The sequence below is a fragment of the Brachycentrus maculatus genome, unplaced genomic scaffold (assembly GCF_059751285.1).
Source record: "Brachycentrus maculatus isolate JH-2025_06_01 unplaced genomic scaffold, ASM5975128v1 h1tg000442l, whole genome shotgun sequence".
In the NCBI taxonomy this organism is placed as follows: Eukaryota; Metazoa; Arthropoda; class Insecta; order Trichoptera; family Brachycentridae; genus Brachycentrus; species Brachycentrus maculatus.
Genome location: NW_028281190.1, coordinates 93,499 through 119,262, shown reverse-complemented (window position 1 = coordinate 119,262; position 25,764 = coordinate 93,499). Strand labels below are relative to the sequence as shown.

Sequence of the window (25,764 nt, the reverse complement as noted above, 5' to 3'; positions counted from 1 at the left end):
AGTGTTTTCTTTAATCATTACTTTTGGTAGAGCGCGAGAAAATTGAGTTTGCAGTTACTTGTGATTAGTATACTAAGGGATGGGTGGCAGACTGTCCTAATATAACTAGGGTCGGGGTTAATGAAAAAACCACCAATGTGCCAATTGGGAATTTTTCAAACAGAAATTAACAAATGAGGAAATGGCCTCCAAATACTAGCTAGTTTTTACTGACATAATTTTTATTTGATTAATTCTAAGTAAAGTAACCTTATAGTTTAACCTTAGTGATTTGTGTTATATTTCATATTATTTCATTTTTATTTTATTTACGGCTAATGCCTTAAAAATATGTACAACACAATTAAGAATACCCTAATAAAAATCATCACTATCATCCAGTGGATTTAATATAATAGATTTTCCAAACAATTCGTCACATAAACGACAGTTACATACTAGAAAGAAATCTGGAAATTCTCAATTGCGAATTCTCTTAGTTAAGCGGACAAAACCGTCTAGTCTGAACAACTCAGATTCACAAGTGGACAACAATATTCAATCATTTGATCTATCAGAAATACATACAAGTAAAAATACTTATAAAGTGGATTCCATCTATACCGACTAATAAGGTTTAGACCATTAAATAAGGTTTGCCACTGAAAATATCGCTGTATACGTTACAAAAACTTGGAAACATTGGGTGTCTCTTTAATTGGTTACAAAGTCATCTTCTTGACAGAAAACATTTTGTAAAGACAAGTGGAATTTCTTCCTATACCTACACCGCAACTAGCGGAGTCCCACAAGGCTCTCACTCGGGCACGATTCTGTTTATACCACTTATGAATGATGTTATAATGGTGCCCAAATACTTATGTTTGCTTCTTCTTCTTCTTATTATTATAGGCCTTGCGGCCTGTTTTTAAGAGGGATTAGCCTCCTGCCACGTCGATTCCCAGCTATCTCGAAGACCCTTGCCTGTTATGCTTCTCAGAGTCTTCGTTTCTGACGCTCTAAGCGCATTTTTTGTGGCAGCGGTGTCTGCTCTACTTTCGATTCCATACGTCATGATGGGTCAGACACAAGTTTTGTAGTTCTTGATTTTGCTGCCGATCTTCATCTCAGGGTTTTTCCATATAGCATTTTTCAGGCATCCTGAGATGGCTGCAGCTTTGTTCACTTGCCCCCAACTTATGTTTGCTGATATATTTGAATGTGGGCGGTCGGTTACCTGGTCGATGAGCTGCCTCTTGAAGGGGTTGGGGTCAGCGAGCACCTCGGCCCACAGCTCGGGGTCGCGGCGCCGCACGAGGTAGCGCGCCTGCGACTTGAACAGCGAGTTGTCGTTGCACACCGCAATCAGCTCGCGGTCGCACTGCCCGCGCTCGTACGCCACGCACGCCAGGTGCGGGTCGCGCTTCTCGCAGTAGCGTCCCACCACCCGCGAGTCGTACCTGCGCCGTACACAATAACCAGTTAAATACATTCCACTCCTAGATCTGGCATGTTGCCTTTGTATAATCAATAATCGAGTGCCCTGTGCGCCACTTGGGTGCAGGTAGGGGTGAGAAGATGAATATCAAATAAGGATAGAGGGAAATTTAAGATTGAAATGAATGTTTTATAACAACGAATAATTCTATAAATTTGAATGGATCTAATTACATTGAATTACTTTACTAATTACATTGAATATTTAAATCAGACATTGATTTCAGTCTCTTAAAATGTTTATTTTATTTATTGACTTGGCGTTTAATTTGTAGAACTCCATTTTAATTTATGTATTAATTTTAAATCAAACACAGATTTTTTGAGTCTACTAAGTTGTATTTTATTAACAAAAAACACATAAAAAATTATATTGTGACAATTGTTTCGCCTTGTTAGGGCATTATCAAACGAATGTGAAGATCAAATGGACTACGGTCCTTATGTAGCTATACAATTCTATGTGACAGTTTTAACATGTGCAGTAATAATTTATGGGAGACAACAGTCGCTAATGGGATTGCTAATTGCTAATCGCTAATTTCGGGGAAGGGAGAATTTATTGACATGGCAATTTTTATTTTTATTTTAAGAAAGAATTCATGTATGTAGATATAATTAATTACATATGTAGATATAATTATTACTAGACATGTATTAAAATCTCTAAAATATGGCCAATAAATTCTTCCCTTCCCAGAAAACAAATATAAGGGTACATACCTACATCCCCCATTAGCGACTGTTGTCTCCCATAAATTATTACTGCACATGTTAAAACTGTCACATAGAATTGTATAGCTACATAAGGACCGTAGTCCATTTGATCTTCACATTCGTTTGATAATGCCCTAACAAGGCGAAACAATTGTCACAATATAATTTTTTATGTGTTTTTTGTAAATAAAATACAACTTAGTAGACTCAAAAAATCTGTGTTTGATTTAAAATTAATACATAAATGTTTATTTTATGTTCAAAACATTACAATTCTCCAGCAGTCGTTTTGCCAAGAAAGTGTGCCATGTAAAGATGATAATTGAATGTCCTTCACTCACGTTATCTGTATCCTTTTTAACATATATATTTCACACAAAAGAATCCAAGATGCAAAATCGTAAACAAGTGGAGGCTTAAAAAAAAGGGTGCAGGACTAATCATTTTGCTTTCATATAACGGGTGATCAAGTTAACATCGCAACAGTCTGACGAGGTGCCCAATGCATCACAGGGAATAGAGGTTAGAACCGAAATGTTGAAAATGTCAGTGGAGTTATGTGAAGTTCATTATCGTTATTGCATCAGTGACGTTACCATTGGTTCTCCTTGAGGAAGCGTTCAGGGTTGTTGTTGGAGTCGATGTATATCTTGGCGAGTGCGTTGTGCGTGGCGGGCTCCACGCAGCCCTCGTGCACGCGGGACTCCAGCCACGGCAGAAGCAGCTTCAGTCTGGAATGTTAATGCACAATCAATCATCAAATTTTTGACAGTGAATGCCAAAACGAATCACCTAGGTGTGTTTTGGGTAATAATGAAGTCAGATAGAGTGATTATGTTATGTCCTTTGGTTTGTCTGAGTGTGAGTTATACTCTTTATAGCTTTTTTCATGAAAAAAGGATCACAAAACAAATATTTTTTTATTTAAAAAATATATGTTAAGTTTTTACTATAAATTTAATTAAGGCAAGTGAAAAATTACTGTTAAATTTTTGTCCGACAAACATTGACATCTTTCCTTACTGATTCAGTTTAAGAACCATAAATTAGAATGATTATCAAAAAAATCTATAGTAAAGTATAATAATTAGAAATTTTGTAATTTTCAAAAATATTTACGAATAATGTTTTTCAACATATTTACGTAATCTTGTTGTTTTATGTAAATATGTTGCAAAAAAAATATTTTAAATGCTCTAACTAACTAACTACCTAACTAACTAACTAACTACCTAACTAACTAACTAACTAACTAACCATCACGCCGCTTCCCCGCAGGGGTAGGCAGAGAGAATCGAACGCCACACTACTCTGTCTTTGCAAACATTCTTTGCCTCTTCTACATTCATGCATCTCCTCATACATACCCGACGATTATTACGACTCCTGACCCGGCCGCTTTCGAGTATTTGACATACCTGATTGTGTCAAGTTTTCCTCGGTCGTTCTCTGCTTCTTTTTCCGACTACATTCGCCTCATAAATTTGTTTAACCGTTCTTTCTTCACTCATACGCACCACATGTCCAAACCATCTCAACACACCTTTCTTAATTTTATCGATAATGCTTATCTCAGCCTTACATTCTTTCCTTATTTCATCATTCGAACATCTATCAAACATCGTTTGATGATAGATGTTCGAATGATGAAATAAGGAAAGAATGTAAGGCTGAGATAAGCATTATCGACAAAAAAAATTTAAATGCTCAAGCATTCAAATTAGCGAAAATATACACATTACTTTGAAAACAAATAGATAAAAATGTTCATAGTAAATCTTTATCAAATCTATCAAAAAAAGTTACAAAAAAAAATAATGACAATAAAACAAAGGGATATTATGTGTGACATAAATATTCATTAGTGGAGCCGCCATTTTATTGGGTGGTAAAGTTAGGCTATTTAGGATGCATGGCAACTATTCTAAAATTGTTGTTGGCTTACCGATTACGTTTCTCAACTTCTGCGACCAGCTCGTCCGTGGAGAACTGTCCTCGCACCACCAGGATGAGGTTCTTGATGATGTCCTCGGAGCAGTCCACGTCCAGGAGACCTCCCACCACCACGGGAAGCCGGGAAGGATTTACCTGTGACCAGGAGTTATAGAATAATGCCATCAGTCTGTTCAATGATGAGAGACTCTATATCTACAAAAGCAAGGGCCTATTTTTTTTAAAGCACAGACGTGCTCTAAAAAACATAGGTCCTTGCGGGAAGGGGCCCTGATAACTTGGAGAAAATTATAATGACGGGATGGGGAATCATAACAACCAATTTCTTGAATGTTTTTCGCAGATACATTGCGGCGCTTTGTGCAAACATTGGTTAGAAAGTTGTTTTATTTTATAAAGTTTATAACAACCAAGTTTCATGTCGTCAGTTGCAGATGCTTAACTCATACCAGTCCAATGTCGAATCTAATTTAATTCGAGATCGATTTCTTCCTCATAGGTCCCTTGTCGAATATCATTCGATATTTTTTTCATCGTTAGTATTATTTGGTTAAAATGCAAGCTCACATTTTTTCACTCGCATCTATTACAACAGTATGTGCAGCAAAGGACACATGATTTTTTTCCATTGAAATGTAAATCACCTGTAAGCCATACATTCTACCTGGAATTAATTTTTATTTTTTAATATATTGCCATTTCCAGCTGACAGATATGGATTTTTATGAATTTTTAAATAAATAAATGCAAAGCCTCTATATTAGAGTCTTGTTTGCAGGTAGGAAGAAGATCTGAAAAATACATCGTAAAACACCCAGGCCGATTGAAAATATGTATTTCTTAATCTCATTTTGCAATTGGCAGGAATCGAACTCGCGATTCCAGTTTCGCAGTCAATCGCCTACGCCTGTCAAATTTAGAAGAACAATAATAAATAAGGCGAGTGACGAGTGGTAAGAGTGGTGAGAGTGGGATGGGTCACCTTCTGCACGTAGATCTCAATGTACTTCTGCAGGCTGTTCCGGTAGAGGTAGAGGACGAGGTCGTGCACAAAGTCGAAGCGGTCGCACACGATAATGAGCGGCAGCTGGTCCTGGAGCTTGGCCTCCTTCAGGAAGTTCTTTACGCGCTCCGCGTTGTAGCAGTTGGACTCGCGGCAGATGCGCTCCACCTCCTTGATCTGGCCGGTCTTGCACGCCGCCTGGAAACACCCAAACTCATCAGTAATGGTCGCACCGAGGACGGCATTTATACAGTAATTGAGATGGCATTTATCACGCGCGTCTGCTTTTCGGTGATTCAGTTAAGCCCCGAAAAATGCAATCTTTTACTCCCAATTTCCCAATTTTTATTCAGTCGCGTGTACGGTGTGTCGGCTCCCAATCAGTTTTATACTGTTTTGGTCCTATATAAGGTGTGTGTGCATTCCCAATAAGTTTATACATTAACTACAATACTGTTTTGTTGTTTGAAGCGCATTAGTTTTTCTATATGAAATTTCGGTAATTGAACACTGCGTACAAAAATGGCAGACATTCATCCAAGGAAGTGTGTCATTTTACTGTACCATTGTCAAGATGTAAAAATATATATGATGTAAATTAAGTGTGAAAAAATTGTTTGTATTATATGTAATATGAGCTAACTAAAGAAATAAAAAAATAATATCTGTGGGAAATAGACCCCACTTAGCGCTGATTGGTTTGGCGTGCCATTTTGCTGGCATGGATTACTGTACCACATATCAATAACGCATTAATTATAATGTGTGAAAATCACGTAATTGCTATAATATTTAGAATTTTGTGAAATACCTGTATGTACTTGAAGTGCACCTCCTGGTCCTGGCTGAAGTTGACGATGGAGCCGAGGAAGTAGAAGAGGCCCTCGTAGGTCTTGAAGCTCTCGAAGAGGTCGATGAGCGCCTTGGTGGTGAGCTGCTCGTGGTACTTGGTGGCGATCTGCACGCAGATCTGCAGGTTCTGGCGGATGTTGGCCGTGAGCATGGCCTTCAGGCACTCCAGCGAGTCCTCCACCGACAGCGTGCCGAAGAAGTTCACCAGCCACTCGGCGGCCAGCAGGTGCGTGTGGACCTGCCCGGCAAACATTATCATTTAATGGTCATACAAAGCAAAATACAGGGAAAAGATCATCCATTTTGAGATATTTGCATAAAAAAAATCTTTAGCATATATCTGTGGTAACACGGAAGAGTGGCACAAGTTCTGTGGTATATATACACCACAGATATTTTTTTCCTGTTTAGAATGTATACAAATAAAATGATGTTAAAAAAAGATTTAATTTTATTTGAAAATAATATTTTTCTTAATTTTTTTTTTCGAGAGAGCTAATTAAGGGTAATGGATGGTAAATGTTTTAAGTATGTAAAGTATTATTCAAATCAGCTTGTGGCAAGATCACAAGTCCTGTAAATGCCCAGACTCCCATATTCCTCTTCATCCATGTTGAGATATCAATAAAAAAGTCTTGATATGAATAACTCCGAGTGGAGCAAAATCCAGAATTTGTAAACCAAGAGATTTGGTCACACTCAAAAGGTTGTGATGGTATCCATTAGATGTCTCACGGTGGTGGGTTGAGGGTAGGGAGTACTCACCACGGCCCTCTTGATGTCGTAGAGGTCGGTGAAGTGCTCGAGCGCGCGCTGCAGCAGGCCCGCCTTCTCGCAGAGCTGCGCCACGTGCGGCCGGTCGTAGTGCGTGAACATGTTGTTGCCCAGGATGGCGTCCGCCACCTGCGGCGCCGACATCAGGTTCATCTCCAGTAGCCTGCCAAGTGAAAGGACATTATATTACATCACTTTGTTCCTTTCCATTTACCCAAAAAGTCAGTATTTACACGCAACTCTCAATTATGATGCATTTCTAGAACTACCAGTCTCTATTTCTGGGCAATACTGCTGGTTGCTAAAATTGAACAAATAATAATCTAACTCAAGATACCAAATCCTCTTGAACAGTAGGAGCCAGTTATAACGCGCATTTAGATATACCATGGGTCTTTTTGTTGTTGTTTTATTTTTATATTCTCCAGAAAAGATCCTTTAGATAAAAACAATACAACTGATTTTTATGATTGTGTTATGATTTTTATTTAAATTTTATAAAAATATATAAAAATTAAAAAGATTTTTTTTGTTTTAAAAATGTTTTGATCTTTACAGAAAAAAAGAACACATAATTTTGGACAATTCATTTACACCGTGGGTCAGATACGCCCCTGACAAATGTCATAACCGAATTCCACTGTATCAAATGTTCAAACTGATGTTTCAATAGATAGGTACCTTCAGTATCATGATGTAGCTACCCTCTTTTGGCAGAAATCAGTTAAGAAAATTGGCATATTTGACGACTTGATCATGTGGATGAAGAGTGCAGTTTGCTGATGTATAAGTAGGCTGGTTGGGCGGTTACCTGGTCTGCAGGGGCCCCTCCTCGGGGCGGTTGTGCTTGAGCGCGTCCAGCAGGAAGGCTGTGCACTGCTGCACCATGTTCTGCTCCATGAACACGTCCACGATCTGGTGCGTGTCCGCCAGCGGCTCCTCGTCGGCCACCAGCATGCCCGCGAAGGCCGCGCCCTGCTCCGGCGACGTGCGCATCACCGAGCGCAGCAGGAAGATGTAGTCCGGCATGTAGCCCACCTGCGGAGGGGAGAAATCTTGTAACCCTTTCCCGTTCTGATCATCCAAAAATTACCAAAAGACCCTATAGTTTATATTTGTATTGAAATCATATATCGTAGCTCGTAACTCTTCGCCATGAGAGTCATAGATTCCACGTCCTACTCAGTGCAGCGCAGCACGGCAACAGCAGGGGCCATCCGATAAACGAGAGGCCGGAAATCGGATAAAAAAAGTGGAGTAATCTAATTGTTTCACTTTCTCCCATTATTTTACTGCTGTAGTACTACAAAACTTGTGCGCGACCCATCATGATATATGGGATCGAAAGCAGAGCGGACACCAGTCACAAAAAATGCGCAAATAAAAGAGTGACAGAATTGAAGACTCTAAGCATATCTGGCAAGAGTCTATGAGACAGAATTAGGAACAACAATAGGGAAATATGCGAGATCAAAGATGGGGGAAGGCAACAAAGGAGACAATGGCATGGGTATGTGAGGGGAATGAAACCATTCAGACTCCCTCACATTGCACTGTACGGCCACAACCCCAAAGACGGCTCCCGGGCAGACCACCAAAGAGATGAATCGACAGCTGGGAAATGATATCGTAGGAGACTAATCCCTCTTAAAAACAGACCACAAGGCCTGCAGAAGAAGAAGTCTCGTTTGGCTGTACATTCCTAATGCATTCAGTCTACTTTGATCCTTCATGATCAGGGTCGGGGTGTACCTTCTTGGCGTAGAGCACGATCTTGGGGAACTGCCCCGTCTCAGCGAAGCACTGGATGACCTTGCTGGCTACGTTGGCGCGCAGGTACACCGACAGCGCGAGCGTCGGGTCCGCCTGCTTCACCAGGTCGCCCAGCTCCTCCGAGCACTCCAGCTTGTCCTCCTTCAGCCACTTCTCCAACAGCTGCTTGCGACCTGCGGGACAAGTGATCCAATTAACGACTTAAGAGGTTAGCTGGCAGGATGGAAACCCTCACTCCTCTATTCTGCCAGCCCTAGCATTTGGTCAAGTGTTATCTTCAACAACAGAGACTCTTGCTGTGATCAGATTTAAGATTTTGCTTTATCGATCAGTCTCTCATGTAAGGAACTATTTTTAACACAATGAAAAAACACAAACCCATTATGTGGCTGTCATTACGCTATGAACTTTTGTCATTTTTAGCATTGGTGAGTTTGATATTTTTAGAGGGTAAAATTTTCTCATCCAATTTACCAGAAATTTAAAAAAGGTAAAATTTAAAAATTATATTGACCAAGAATAGTAAAAAAACTTCAGAGACCAAAACACTGATGTTTCTTGAAAAAACAAAAGAAAAGACACAAAAAATAAATGCAAATGTCAGTGTATTATTTCAGGACCCATAATTTTAGTACTATACTGGCATGTACTGTTCACATAATTTTGTCCTTAATACTTCAATATTGACACATTCTTGGCGCCATTGATCAGCGGGAGAACAGGAGCAGTGAGGAGGTGTGTTATAAATTACCTTGCACTAGCACTGGTCGGCACAGCTCGAGCGACTCGTGCTTGTTGAGCTGCGTCTGGTCCAGGAGGATCCCGAAGTACTGCAGCAGCGGGGAGGTCTGGCCGGCCGGGGTCGGCACCTTCTGGAACTGCTGGATGGTGGCCGGGGTCCGCAGGATCCCCTTGGGAGCGTGTGCCGCCACCTGCAATCACCCACGGTCGCTGTAGCATCTGAATCTCCGACTCTCTCTCTCTCAACAACCCTCCTACACCAGGGTAACGACGCTTGGCTACAATACAAGACTAGAAGGAATGTGTATTAGATTACACAACGTCTTTTATTTTTAAGCATGATTACCATTAATCTTGAAATTGTACAGTGCACTGATTTATACGTTCACGATAATAATTAGCGTAGATCTTGCCAGTTATAAAGTTATCTAAGGTGAAAAATATTGCATTGAATATCGATTAATCTCTATCCCATTTAAAACACAAGTAGAATATTAGCCTGTTATCATAATTGAAAAAAAAAAAACAAAAAAAAACTCATAGTGACATTTTGGTATGGACAATAATTTTTTTAATAAACAAAAGATTGCAATTTGATAAATGTTTTTTACGAGAAATTCATAATAAAATTATGACAAAAAATATAAAATCCAAAAGTGTTAGGAAAGGCAAGTCAGGGGATTAACCTTCAACTTGAGCTCTGTGCATTATAGTGAATGAAAAAAATATAATAATTTTGAAATAAATTTAAATTCATAAAATACCAACAACAAAAAATACATTGATTCATAGATTTTAGCAATAAATATAAGAATATTTATTTGCTATTTACCCTTTCAATATTCCCTTTTGAGCTAGTACTGTATTCATCATTAACTTGTCATCTATTTGAATACATTATTTTCTAATCTACTGGTTGATTGGTCGACGTGGAGTGGGGAAGATGGCTTACCTTGGCGGCCTCCCCGTACTGGCCGTTCTGGAAGTACATGTTGAACTTGCGCACAAACAGGTCCTCGGCCCCGCCCAGGTTGTTCCGGACGGCCATCTTGAGCGCCAGCTCGGGGTTCTGCAGCACCGTGTTGATGTACGGGATGATGTTCTCCTCCTCAACCGACACCGACAGCACCTGGCCCTTGCGGTTCACGCCTGGACGAGGAGACCACATGAATTACTGACATATTATGGTAATATACATAGATCCAAAACATATCAAACAAAATCTAACACATATCTCTTTAGGTCAAAATTACTTAGATTATTATACAATAGATTCGTACAACCTGATTCCACTATCCATAAAGTCATTAAAAATAAATATAAATGAGTTATTCATAAATGGATAAAGGAAGTGTGTTCATCTGAAATAGATTGTATCATTCGGCCATGTTGTATTTAATTGCATAAACAATTTTCTTACATTATAATTTTATAAATAAAGTAACTAACCATCTCTCTGCTTACCCCTACGGTGAAGAATAGAATAGAATTTCAAACTTTTCTGTCTTTGCTAACATTCTTCGTCTCCTCAACATTCATGCATCTCCTCATACATACTCGACGATTGATTAGACTTGTGACCTGACGGCTTTCAAGTATATAACATTTGCTTCTTTTCCAACTACATTTAACTCATAAATTTGTTTTACCATTCTTTCCTCACTCATTCGTTCCACATGTCCATAACATCTAAACACACCTTTGGTAATTTTATGAATAATGTTTATCTCAGCTTTGCAATGATTCCTTATTTCACCATTCAAACATGTATCATACATCGTTTTGCTGCATATTCCTCTTATTCATATATTTTATAAATACATATTGTGAAATGTGCCCTCAATAAGGGAAAACTTATAGGGCTTCTTCTCCGTCTTAGTCCTCATTACTGAGGGATGTTACCCTTGTGGAAGCAATGACTCTTCTCCAGTTATCCCTTGACTGCGCTGCACGTAGCGCTCCAACCACCGAGGTGCCTGCTGCTGGCTTAACTTGATTGGTCCATCGTGTGGGGAATCTACCTCTCCAGACCACCAATCACAACCAGTCGTTCCAGGCTATCCTCATTGAGAACTGAAGAATCCGTCGTGTACAGAAATTGGCCAGACCCAAGCCAAGCAGTGAGGGCACATTATGGTGATTATGCCTGATATATTAGTCAGGGTATAGTGAAGAAGGGTGACTCACCGATGATGCCGCCGGAGGCCTCGTGCGGCGCCGTGACGAAGATGGTGTCGGAGGAGATGCGGTTCATGTAGATGCAGGTGCCCGTCTCGATGTCGTACATGTGGATGTAGCCGTACTTGGTGATGACGTACACCACGTCGTACTTGGGCGACACCTGCATGGCCACCGGGAAGTCGTTCTGCGCCTCGGGCGGGAAGAACACGTCCACCGCCTTCTTGGTGAACGGCTCGTTGCCCGCGTGCGGCTGCCCCACCTCTGGGAACGGGTGACAAGCACAAACATGTAAAGATGATGATTTACATTATGATTTGATTATGATTCTTTACATCTCACCAATAGATGTCTCTAGTGAAGTTCTAGTGATTCATGAACAAGGTTTCTAAATTGGTTCATATATATAGAACTTCCAAGAATTTTAGTAGTGTGGTTGTCAATAATGGGTAGAATTGGTGAATGTTACACGTGTGTAAAGTGATCACTTAAAGCAGCCTATGACGGTCGTAAGCCCCGTAAATGCCCAGACTTCCATATTCTTCTTCATCTTTGATGAGATGTCAAAAAATAATATTAAAATAACTCCTGTAATTGGAGATAATCCAGATTTTGTGAACAAGTATTTGGACACACTCAAAATGTTGTAATGATTATCCTATTTGGAAACACTTACACATGTGAACAGCATTTAAGTCGAATGAGCATTTTAAGCATTTCAAATGAGAACAAGAATCACTGATATTTATACTGAGCATTTGGAAAACTGTTTGCTTGTGTAGCAACAACATCAACCGTTTTCAACATTGAAGCACTTAGTTCCAAAAAACAAAATCAGATGTCTCATTTAAAAAAAATTATATTTTATTTATTTTTTATTATTATTTTTTGTATTGCCTAACTCTTATCTAATAATTTTAATTTGAATGTTTGACTCTCATTTTAGCCATATATTCTTAATAAAACAATATGTTTCTTCTTTGCTTAGAATAAAAAAAGAAATCTCATTTCTAAAATCTGGCCCGGCTGCTGAAAAGGTTGGCCACTCATGATCTAATGCTATCAAATGTATTCCATTATTAGGTGAGCGGATAGGGGTCAGAAGGATAATAGAATACATTGTTGTCGCTCCAGAGAATGTGGAGTGACTCACCGATGATGTGCAGTTTCCCGCTCTGGGCGGTGCGCACGGCGAAGCAGAAGAGCGTGGACGGCTCGGGGTTGCCCTCGAGCTTGAAGCTGGCGAAGGAGGCGGCGTGGCCCTCGATGGGCTGGGAGCACTTCCTCTCTACGGAGTACAGCTGCATGGCGCCCACCACTCGGTTCTGCTGCGCCGAGATGCCTGAGTGAAACACACATTAGATTCTACCTCTGTTTCCTAACTTTTCAACTTGTGAGATATTTTGATAGGGAAGGCTGCATATCATACATCTAATTTCATAAAATCAAGCTGCGATAAAGCGTATAACTAGAGCTTTTATACAACACAGGAGATTCAATTTACACCTTGCAAGATTGGGCCTCGCTGAAACAAGCCGAGATCCTGGTTCTGCAATGAGGAAGATGAGCATCAGTGCTCATCCCGTGTACGTGTCATACTGTAAGACAAACTTAGTCAGACCTGTATAGGGCTCCATACGTAATTTACCAATTTAGCTAAACATAGTGAAAATTAAACTCAATTGACTTAAATTTTACTTCTGAATTTTTATATCTACTGTCTCAGTTTTAATTTATTTTGAAACTGCTTGTGGATGCGTATTATTATTATTAAGTTAAAGTTACGGAAAATAAATCTATACTGAATACTTATGAATTGACCTTTTTATTCAGTAAAATCTCTTTTTTTCCTACATTCTTTATCTACACTATGAAATCAAAACATTAACTTCTGTATGGAATACCAGTCCTGAGAACGTTAGAACGCTAGCACCTCATTTAGAGCTGGGGGAAAGATTTGAGTATTGAGGACATACCACATTAGGTACCTTATTGGTAACATGGGCACAGTTTTTGCTATTGAATATAGGCAATCCCTCAGCTCACCGACAAGCAGCAGCCAGGTCTGCTTGGGGTCCGTGCGGTAGTTGATGATCTGGCAGTCGTTCATGGAGGAGTGGCGGTCGAACATCTTGACGGGCGTGGAGTCGCCCTCCATGGACCAGTGGTGCACGGAGGTCTGCGTGACCAGCGCCAGCGTGTTGAGCGAGATCCACTTCCAGAACAGCACGTCCTCCTGCATCGTGTGCGCCTTCATCTTGGACTTCATCTCGATGTTGAAGATCTGCAGGGTCTTCTGGGCTGTAAAGTACCAACGTGGAATTGTGAAACATCCATGTAAACACCATTTCTGGGTAATATATCCAAAATTAAACAAGGTTATTGGATCCAATTCTACTTTTATTTACTTATATATGATAATATGTGACGCGTTTAGTCTTATTAAGACATTATCAAACACTCACAGTGTCTTAATAGTTTTAAAAAAGAAAAATATTTGTGTTTTTATTATTTACACAAATATTTCAATTTTAAACTATTTCTGTGAGCCTAAGAGGCTCATTATTAGAAATAGGTATCAAATTGTGGTAGAGTGGGTTCAACTGAGAAACTCTGACCTACGAGTCCACGACACTAACCACGGAACTACAACCCGACACAAGAATAAGACAAAACGTGTCACATATTATCATATACATGCAAAATGTAGAATTGAATCCAATAACCTTGTTTAATTTTGGACATATTACCCAAAAATTTAAAATTAAATTATATCAACTGTCTGCAATTATAATAAATAACAATACAATTATTACGTATAACAAATATGGAAAATTCAAGAAGTGAGGCTTGTAAATATAGTCGCCACTCGGTATTCGGGGGGAATTAAATTCCTAGAAAGGGTGATAGATAGTGAAATTATGAATATCTAGAATAAAATAAGTAGTCCATTTTAATTTCTTTAAACCCTTATCTGCACCCCAATGGTGCACAGGGCACTACAACATATAAACATAGTGTTATCTTGATTGTTAACACTTGAAGGAAAGGTGATCAGCCCTCCGCTTCAGATACCAGTCTAGGGTAATATTGAATAAATATTATTTATTTGACCCGGGACCTCCAGAATGGTAGCCGAGCGTGCTGACCATTGCGGATAATAGTGCTTATTATGGTGTGTAAAATAGGGTACACGGAGTAGGGGGCAAGTTGGAGTTGATATTCCTGAATTCGCTAACCACCTTCGACGCCCGCCTTGCCCTTGAGCGCGATGACCTTGCTGGCGGGGTTCATGATGGCCGAGTCGGCGCTGATGGGGCGCCGGATGGGCTCCGTGGGGTTGGCCATGTCGATGATGACCACCTCGGCCGTGTCGCCCACCTTCTCGCGCACGCAGATGAACTTGTCCGACTCCATGGTGAGCGTGTTGAACGACACCGACGCCTGGTTGATGCCCACATTTGTGAGCTGGAAGGAGACAAAACAAAACATCAATATTATCAAATGTCAACCACATTCTAGTGTTCCAAATCAAGCATAGCATTGTTAACACTTTGGTTATTAAAATCCAATACATAAACTAACTAACTAACTAACCATCACGCTGCTTCTCCGCAGGAGTAGGCAGAGAGAATCGAACGCCACACGACTCTGTCTTTGGAAACATTCTTTGCCTCTTCATATTCATGCATCTCCTCATACATACCCGACGATTATTACGACTCCTAACCTGACACACTTTCAAGTATTTGGCATATCTGATTGTGCAATGTTTTTCTCGGTCTTCCTCTGCTTCTTTTTCCAACTACATTCGCCTCATAAATTTGTTTAACTGTTCTTTCTTCACTCATACGTTCCACATGTCCAAACCATATCAACACATCTTTCTTAATTTTATCGATAATGCTACACAAATAACCACGCTTAAATCTAATTTTGGTTGAAAGAACTTTGATTATTATTCGTTAAACTATTCATAAATGGATGATGGAAGTGGGTAGATTTGAAATAGATCGCATCATGCGGCCATGTAATATTTGATAACATGTCATAAACAATTTTCTTTCATTTAGCTTTATAATGTATTGTTAAATGTGCCCTCGGCACGGGAAAACTCAGTGAGGGCATATTATTATAATTCTTAATTATGTGCATGAGGAAATAAAAATAAATAAATGTAATTCTTTAAAGCAATATTTTAAAAAAAAAAAAAGCTTCATAAATTATGCAATTTTTTATAATAATTAATTCATTTTCCCTGTGAAAAGTGGCCTATTTTTTTTGAGACCTCTTGTTTCATAAGATCATAAACTCTGTAAATTGTAAATACCCAGACTTCTATATTCTTCATCATCTATGTTGAGATACCAAAAATGTAACATTTATTCAAATTAATGAACTTTGAATATATTATTTATTGATTCAGCATTAACTTTGTGGAATGACGTATTGATTATTAAAAAAAAAAATTAAACACTTGTATAATACCCCTTATTGAGAATTTTTTACTATTCAACCGTCGATGAAAACAGCTGTAGTTTTTTAAACTAGTAGTGTGTAATGAAATAAAACCCAATAAGTGGTATTAAAGAAGTGTACAATTTTTTTTAATAATCAACTTTGACTACAGTCTGTTCACAGTTATTTTACCTCTAGTTTTTTATTTATTATTTATTTGGCAGTATAAATAATTAAAAAAAAAACTAAAGGTAAAATAACTGTAAACATTTTTTAAAATGATTTATTTGGCAATATAATTTTTTTTTTTTAAAAATTCAAAAATAAAAACTAGAGGAAAAATAATTGTGAATAGACTTTATATTAAGATAAACAAATTGTACTTTTACTGTGTGTAGATAGATATATATGGCAAATTAATTATTTCCCGATTATTGTGTGATTAGATAAGTGGAACTATCCTTTTTTACAATCATTATTATCTTGTCGTAAAAACAAAGCAACAAACAAAATCTATTGAATGAAAATTATAGATATATTTGTCTAAATATACACGAAGAACAGATTGGTTCAGAGGTAAGTTGAAGCAGTGGACAGGACCTACTCAGGAAGTTGACCACAAGTATAAGGGTCAATTATTGACACCACTTAAAGGAGCTCCAGTGCCCACAATGAAAGGGTCACGACATAAGAAAACAGTAAATAGGATGATAAGACATCATTTATAGTATCCACATGCGTTCAACGTCCCATTTTAAAATAGCAATTAAATAAATATTATTATTCATTTGTATCATATCGTCTCTTCACATTAAAACTGTATGATCTCAAAACTTACTTATTTTACAGGAGAGTGTTTTAAAGGTTTAACAAGTAATATTTTTTAATGTCCTCTATAGTTTAGTGGTTAGCGCGCTAGGCTACCATGCTGGAGGTCCCGGCTTCGATTCCCAAGAGGGTCAAAATAAATATTAGTGATTTTTCAGTCTAATATTTATTTAATATGACCCTGGACTGGTACCTGAAGCGGAAGGCTTATCACCTTTCCTTCATGTATTTAATGATCAAGATAACACTGCTTCTATACAATGCAGTGCCCTATGCACCATTGGGGTGCGGATAAGGGTTAGAAGAAGAAGAAGATTTTTAATAATAACAATATTTTCAACATTTATTTCTTTTTTTTACTTGTTACATTATCTCTCTTTCAAAGTAAGATGAAATTATATATTTATTTTGTTATATAGTAGCCGGTCAGAAATACAGAGATTTTGAGTTTTAATACTTTTATTGATAAAATGTTAATTTAATAACATAAATATTAAATGCAATTCAATTTAAGGAAAAAAAAATTTCCCAGTAAAACCATAATATTTTATAAAATATTTATGTCTTTCAGTACAATTATGAAATCATTATACTAAAAATGGACTAAAACTTTGCAACAAAGCGAGCGTTTGTTCAACTACGCTGTTTTGTCAATATTTAAGAGAAGCATACTGGTGATACCAAATGTTTTCGCATATTAACTCAATTTTGAATATTTTTGGAAATTGTGCACTTTTGATGAATTTTTCGAAGAGGCGATATGTATTTTTTAAACATAAATTTACAAGATTTTTATACAAATATAAATTATTTAATGACACTTTGGACTTGTACCTGAAGTGTGTAATGTGATCGCTTAAAAGGTTTTCAAAAAATACTTCTTCTGCTTCTAACCTTTAAAACTCGTACAATAATAATAATAATAAAACCCTTATCCGCACCCCAATGGTGCATAGGGCACTGCGTCATATAAACGCAGTGTTATCTTGATCGTTTTACACATGAAGGAAAGGTGATCAGCCCTCCGCTTCAGGTACCAGTCCAGGGTAATATTGAATAAATATTACAGTGAAAAAATCACTCATATTCATTTTACCCCCCGTCATTAAAACTCGTATAAGTGGAGCAAATCGAGAATTTGTGAACAAAACATTGAAATACAGCAGTATTATGTATGGTTTTGGAATGTTGGTAACAATGTCATTACAACTATTGTAGCTAACATCATAACTGGGATATTACTTATATAATGATAGCAACTGTTTGTAGAGGTATAAGAATAGAACGAATATTAGAAACAGAAGCCCAAATAACTATAACAGCAGAGCCCCATATTTCTTGGCAGACAATTGGGCAAATATGACCTAAAAAGACACCATGTAAGCCAATATTACCCATACAGCCGTAATACAAGCCAATTTGGCATGGATGTTGTGTCTCTCAGTGGAATATAAGGCGCATATTGCCATCTATGAACAAAGTGCAATAAAAATCCACTTACAATGGTATGGGTTATTTATTTAGAGCCCAAAAATATAAGAATTTTTGTCTACAGTTGCTGTATTATACAAATGCGCACTTCGTAGTCATACAGGAGAAAGTGACCAAGTGCATTTTTTACTAAAACGTGATTATTGACTATTTGATATCTTACTAGCTTAATATTGCCCTGAAAAAAATCCCGAAGCGATTTTAAACTTAGAAGCATAATATATTGACTTGTTAAAAATGACTAACTGCACTGATGTTTGTTTTTTTGCCAAGCAAAAGTGACTTAAATAGCCCTCCTGAACATTTTATGCTTTGTTAGTTGGTCACATTCTCCTGTACGACTACGACTGAAAATATAGGACATTTTCATTCATGCATTTATTGATAATAATAAATTTAAATAAAATTGTAAGTTATTTTTACAGATCACTGTATCACCCAATTGAGCATAGAATTCAAACTAATAATACACAACATTTTGGATGTGTACAAATTCTTGTTCACAAATCTGGGTTTTCTCCACCGAGGAGTTATTTTAACATTTTGACAGCTCAATGTACATATGAAGAAAAATATAGAGGTCTGAGTATTTACAAATAATAAAAAAGCTTGATCAGATCAACCATAGATGCTGCCGAGAACTCACACATAAAATAATTTGTGAATTATGTGATACATAAATACAATATATGAGTTCCGAAAATTTGAGGAGTGTGGTTGTTAATCATGGGTAGAATGATGAATGTTACACGTGTATAAAGTGATCGAATACAAACTAGCCCATGTTGGGCCGTAAATATACCCAGACATCCATATTCTTCTTCATCTATGTTGAGATGTCAAAATGCCATATACGGTGTTTGAAAATGATGTGGAATGCATAGAAATATATCGCTCACTCCTTTCAAGAACGTCATAAATCAAAAAACTTGATTTTTCAGGAGAACGTTTTTAAAGTTTAAAAATATAATACAATGTATTAAAAATAAATATCAAGCCACTTCTTGAACTTTTTACTATTCAACAGATCTTTTTAGGTAAAACCTAAAGGTTTTTTCTCCATTTGAAAAATATTTAGTATATTTAAAAAAATAATTAAACAATACCTTTTCTTCAAAATGCAAAAACAACACTTTCTGCCCTGTAGCGGGTAAATATTAAGTTAAAAATATGCCTCTTTTGCTGGGATGTAGTAAATTTCCTGGGCATTCCGAAAACATGCACAACTGAAAATTGACGATTTTTGATTTATGACGTTCTTGAAAGGAGTGAGCGATATGTCGCAATAGATTTTAAGAAAGAGTGGTATTTACCAACTAAAATTTTAATTAAAAATGGATAGACATTACCACAAAGTGACTGCCGAATCAATTCATGGAATTTACATTTTCATTTATACTTACATGATAAAAAAATAAAAACCCTTATCCGCACCCAGTGGTGCATAGGGCACTGCGTCATATAAACGCAGTGTTATCTTGATCGTTTACACATGAAGGAAAGGAGATCAGCATTCCGCTTCAGGTACCAGTCCAGGGTAATATTGAATAAATATTACAGTGAAAAAATCACTTAAAATATTTATTTTACCCCCCTTGGGAATCGAACCCGGGACCTCCAGAACGGTAGCCGAGCGTGCTGACCATTACACTACAGAGGCGGACAAAGACTATACTTATAGATTACCAACAAATGGCAAATTTCCCCGAAATTGATAGTATTTCAGGAATGTCACAACTGATAAAAAAAATTAAGTGGCCAATAATCGGAGACTTAATTTACCTTAATCTCTTGATTCTGCCAGCCAAATTATTACAAAGTGCCGTATGGGCACTTCCCCACTACCCGGAATTATACCGTCTGGCAGTCCGGTTTTGAAAAATGAAAGCGATGACAGTTTAGCGTGATCGAATTTACGCGCAACGTGTTCACGCACCGATCTGAAGAAAGATAGACAAAAGCACAAGCCAATCTAAGCCAATCGTCGTTTTAAAACGGTAAAATTCCGAGTAATTCCAAGTAGTGGACCAAACGCCCTATGTATGCGAGTTTTAGCTAAACTTTTACCAAAAAAAAACCGACTGAATGTGAATAAACACAGAATAGTTTGCTGATTCATAATATTGATTTATGAACATCTGCATTACACACAAAATAAGTACATTCTTGAATAATAAATAGGTATTCATACAAGGTATGTGCTATTTCATAACGCTGACTTAGTGAATCATGTCCTATCTTTCCGCGAGTCGAGCCATTTCTCGATTTGGCCACAAAGCGTAAAGTAATGGCCAGATGGCCACACAGGCAGTGCTTCCCGGACAGACACAACCGGTGGCCGGAATGGGGGAGAACTTGCAAGGGCCAATAGTGTCTTAAGCATTTCCTAGACTAATTTGCCAGAGTCCCAGCATGTTTATGTTATATAAATAATGATATTCTTATGCTTTTTTACATATTTCAGTGTCTTTTCTATGTATATTGACATCTCAATATAGATGAAGAAGAATACAGTAAACCGCCCTATAATGCTATAGGGAAGTTAATATTTTTAAATTGTATTACAATTTGAAATGAATCATGACAGATATTTCCGCTAGTTGAAATGTAAAAATACAATTAAAAACATTAACCCCTTATTAAATTCCCTAAGATAAAAAGGGTACCTATCTCTACATTGCAGGGGGTTCATTGTATATGAGTGGCTATTTACAGAGCCTGCGATCTGTCATAGGCTGATGCAAGAGGTTGCTTTATACACATGTAAAATTCACCGTTTTCTCATAAGTATATATATATATATATATATATATATATATATATATATATATATATATATATATATATATATATATATATATATATATATATATATATATATAAATTTTACATTAATTGACACCATTCACATGCAATTGCAGTTTTCTCTTTGTTATGGAATAATTGGATGGGGGGGAGCATTCAATAGTCATTTAAAGCCTTTAGAAACAGTCCAAAAACTTATTATTAAAATCATGCTTAAAAAAATTAAACTTTTCCTTCCAACCAATTATTTCAGGAAGCTGAACTTTTGGAACTACGAGAAATCTATTGCCAACAGTGTCTAAAATATGTTTATATGCGCCAACATTTATTTCCTAAAAATAATAATAGATCTAGCCAAAGAATTAATAATTTATTAGAAATCCCTTTTTGTAAATCCAGACTTGCGCAAAGACACTCATTTTTCATGGCTGCAAAACTGTTCAACTTATTGCACAAAGACTATTTGTTAGATGTTAATTCCCTAAGTTCGTGTAAATTTAAAAATTTGCTTAGATTATTTACAGAAGAGACAGATTTAAGCTCCTTTTTCTTTTAGCACATGATAGCTAGCTTTTTACTTTTTTTACTTGTTTATCTTTTTTATGTTTTTAAGTTTTTAATTTTATTTAAAAAAAAATTGTTTTCTGAGAGTTAAGTATTTTTTTGTATTTTATATAAAGTTTTTTGTTATTTTGTATTAAATAATTGTACTTAGAAACCTATACCCTTATACCCTGTACTATGACTATTTATTTTGTATACCCACACACAGGCCATGCCTTTGTGGGATCTTTTTTTGTATTCATTTTTTATTTTATTAATATTTTTTGTATTTGAATTTATGCTATGTAATGCAAAAGAATTTAAAATAAAGAAATAAAAAAATTTCTTCGCATCATCTATGGTTATGTTGAGTAAGTATTTTATTTAGCAGATATTCTTCCACTCAAATACAAATTACAATCAAAATATTGGGATAGTATATTTTTAGTTAGTTATATTGGGATAATTTTATTTTCAATTAATGTGAGTGTGTGTGTATTATGTATTTTTCATATGTCGCTCACTCCTTTCAAGAACGTCATAAATCAAAAATTGTCAATTTGTGCATGTTTTCGGAATCCCCAGAAAATGTACTATATCCCAGAAAAAGAGCCATATTTTTAACTTAATATTTACCCGCTGCAGGGCAGAAAATGTTGTTTTTGCATTTTGAAGAAAAGGTATTGTTTAATTATTTTTTTAAATATACTAAATATTTTTTGAATGGAGAAAATACCTTCAGGTTTTACCTAGAAAGATCTGTTGCACGTTAAAAAGTTCAATAAGTGGCTTGATATTTATTTTTAACACATTGTAATATGTTTTTAAACATTAAAAACGTTCTCCTGAAAAATCAGGTTTTTTGATTTATGACGTTCTTGAAAGGAGTGAGCGATGTATCTTCTCCATCCATAAGCCGCTTGTGCACTACACGAAATTTTACCCTTCGGCTGTCCGATTTTGAAAAATGAAAGCGACTACGACAGTTTACCATGATCGAATTAACGCGCAACGTGTTCACGCACCAATCCGAAAAAAGCACAAGCTAATTCAAGCCAATCATCCGTTTTATATGCTAACCTACGTTATATGCTAATTCCGTGTAATTCCATGTAGTGCACAAACGCCTATAGGATCCTACCCGCAGGCATGGCTTTAAAGAATAAAACCCTTGCAGGTTATAACTTTTTTTAATTAAAAAAACTATAAAAAAAGTGCTGGAATTTATGTGGGTGTTTCCATTCCATTGAAATTAATGAAAATTATACATTTATCAGAGGATGAAACTAAACACTGTCGTAGATTAAACTTCACTGATAAACACCGTCACTGCCATTTAATCCCTGGTTCCCAAACAAAATAACAGCCAAGAACAAACTTACATATTATTAATATATTTTTTTATATGACAGGTGCAGGAAGCATTGGGCATTGTTGTTACATTTTCGAAAATGAGGTACGTTCAACCATTATCCAATAATATAAATAGTTTTATTTTTTTATTTTATTATTTTTCACATCTCATCAAAGATGAAGAAGAATATGGAAGTCTGGGCATTTACGGGGCTGACGACCGTCATGGGCTGGTTTAAGTGATCACTTTATACACTTGTGACATTCGCCAATTCTACCCATTATTGACAACCACACTACTCAAATTCTTGGAAGTTCTATATATATGAATTTTGAAACATTGTTCTTGAATCAATAGAACTTTACTAGAGACATCTATTGGTGAGATGAAAAGAAGCCTTTTATTGAGCAGAAACTCTTTTATTAGCATGTGAGGTCTGAATCCTGGATTAGTTTTTTTTTATTATTGTTGGTTTGGCAAGTTAAAAATAACTAATGATTTCCTTCAAAACTTGGCATGATCAAGTAGGTCAAATACTCAAAAGTGGTCAGGTCAGGAGTCAAAATAACCGGCGGGTGTAAGAGGATGTATGAGGAGATGCAGAGTGGTGTGGCGTTCTATTTTCTCTGCCTATTCCTACAGCAGCAGCGTGATGTTAGTTAGTTAGCTAGTTTTATTTCCTTCATACTAAAAAATAGTTAAATTAAATGATTTCCGTCAACAAAAAAATTACTTTTAACTAAAAAATGTTATAGGTTTATACTAAAAATAAATATGCTTTTAAAATAAACGATTTTTTTTGCAGTATAAAAGGTTATAAGGTATCTTTTTTAGTAAGTTAAAACAAAATTATTTTTATACTTATTTTGTTATTTCTTATTTTGTTGTTACATATTTCTTACATATTATTATGTGACAATACATATATATTCCTGGCAACTAATTGCAAACAATATGTATATAGCGCAACTATTTATGTAGATTTTTCATTCCATAATTTTAAGCCGGAAATGTTATACTAATAAAGTAATTTTATTTCGTAAATTATAAAATGGAAATACTTCAAATATTAATTATATGATTTTTTGCATTCATGAAAAATTATTACTTTTCCAAAATTGAGAGAAAATTTTCAATACAATATGGAGAAAAAAAGTTTGTAAGACAGAATTAGAACAAAATACAATAGCTATCACTTTTTATAAAACATAACTAGATTTCTCTTAGGCTCCGACACCTGTGATGCTCCCACTACGAAAAAAACCTTAATTGGCCGGCAATTTATCGCGCTGAGATTTGTCATATTGTGCTACATGCACACATCTAAGTACTTTTTATTTGATACAGTTTTTACGACGATGACTCACGCTATCATCACGCCCAGTTTGTAAAGATTAAAAAAAACAATAGCAGCCGGGGGTCGAAGGAAGGCGATAAACTTTGTCGGTCCCGATAATGTCAGAAACTAAGAGACGCGAATGCCGGCAAATGTCGAAAGAGAAATCAAAGGAGAAAATTAAGCGTTAGCCATGACGCAAATTTGTATTTAAAACAATGATTTCGAAATTGTATGCACGATGAATTCATTTAGACTCGCGAAGCGCGGGGTGTTCCGGTCGAGAGATTAACTGACAAAAGAAATTGTTTGAATTTTAATGACCGGTGGAAATATAGTTTAGATGTAAACATTGAACTTAAGCGCTTAATTTCAGAGTGTCAAAAAACATATGTTCGAATAATGGATGTGGGACAAATCAATAATTCCGAAATGCGAGCGTAAAGAAAGCGGCGAGGGGGTGGATCCGATCTGTCAATGAAATTCTGCAGACATTGCGCAATGAAAATATCAGACCGAATGCGTACTGACGCTAATTAACAGCGTGAATTGCATCGTACTGATAATAAACCACGACATAAAACACATTTCAGACAAGAATAATCACACGACAAACGTAATTCCGCGAATTTCGATGCGGCTTTCTACGGCAATCAAAAGTACAAACCTGTAAATGCTCCTGAAACCGGATGGGCAGTATTTGCGACATTGTGAATTAATCAAAAAATATCCCAATCGCACAACGAAAGAAGAATAAACTGTAAATTATAATCACTATCGTCTTATAACTAGATTTATAAAAAAAACTGTCAAATCACTCAACAAACTTCACGTAAATGCCAGTGGCCACCCAACATGGCGCACATAACGAGAAAATAGTTCCTTACAAACGTCAATAATTTTTACACTGACAGATTTTAACTTTTTCGAATCCAATATTTTATTATTATAAAATAATACTTCTAAAATACTATTATCGGGCACTTTCGGCCTCCCACAAGACACCCAGTTGCAAAAGGATTCGTTAGCGGATGCCACATACACAGCGAAAGATTTATTGAATAAGTGCTATAAGATATGTCACTATGTGGCCATATAGTTTTCTACGACGGTACTGGTTTTTGAGGATTTTTTTGTAATTGTGTTATAAAAATGAAAAGTAAAATTAAAATCATGTTCAAAAGTGAAAAATATTTTCAAGAATAAAAGGAAACCACTAATCAAAAAAAGGGATATTTATTATAATTATTAGATCTTTCTTCTTTGTTTGCATTTAAAATATAATGAACCAAGAGTACTACTGTGAGAAATGGAAAATACAATATTGTAAAACGTGATTGCAGTAAATGAAGAACAATTTTCCTTTTCAGTGAACCAGCTAAGGATGATATTCTTTATTTTTAAACCCTTATCTGCATCCAATGGTGCATAAACGCAGTATTATTTTAATCGCTAACGCATGAAGGAAAGATGATCAGCCAT

The 25,764-nt window shown here is 36.4% G+C and overlaps 1 protein-coding gene across 2 annotated transcripts in view; it reads right to left on the bottom strand.

Annotated features, from left to right (window-relative positions):
* Window positions 1-25,341, bottom strand: part of LOC148302502 (clathrin heavy chain-like) — a 37,649-nt gene extending 12,308 nt beyond the window's left edge. The window contains exons 1-15 of one of the 2 annotated variants that reach the window (XM_088271518.1): window positions 24,950-25,341; window positions 14,707-14,935; window positions 13,514-13,768; window positions 12,621-12,809; window positions 11,477-11,731; window positions 10,242-10,438; window positions 9,300-9,480; window positions 8,528-8,721; window positions 7,587-7,813; window positions 6,767-6,938; window positions 5,961-6,239; window positions 5,129-5,347; window positions 4,139-4,281; window positions 2,790-2,924; window positions 1,217-1,439 (exon numbers count right to left, since the gene is read on the bottom strand). In XM_088271518.1, the coding sequence (XP_088127644.1) occupies window positions 1,217-1,439; window positions 2,790-2,924; window positions 4,139-4,281; window positions 5,129-5,347; window positions 5,961-6,239; window positions 6,767-6,938; window positions 7,587-7,813; window positions 8,528-8,721; window positions 9,300-9,480; window positions 10,242-10,438; window positions 11,477-11,731; window positions 12,621-12,809; window positions 13,514-13,768; window positions 14,707-14,935; window positions 24,950-24,991 (2,940 nt within the window). In that variant the 5' untranslated portion in view covers window positions 24,992-25,341. The remainder of the gene's footprint in view (window positions 1-1,216; window positions 1,440-2,789; window positions 2,925-4,138; window positions 4,282-5,128; window positions 5,348-5,960; window positions 6,240-6,766; window positions 6,939-7,586; window positions 7,814-8,527; window positions 8,722-9,299; window positions 9,481-10,241; window positions 10,439-11,476; window positions 11,732-12,620; window positions 12,810-13,513; window positions 13,769-14,706; window positions 14,936-24,949) is intronic. The other variant, XM_088271519.1, reaches the window with a different exon arrangement.
* Window positions 25,342-25,764: the final 423 nt, after the last annotated feature.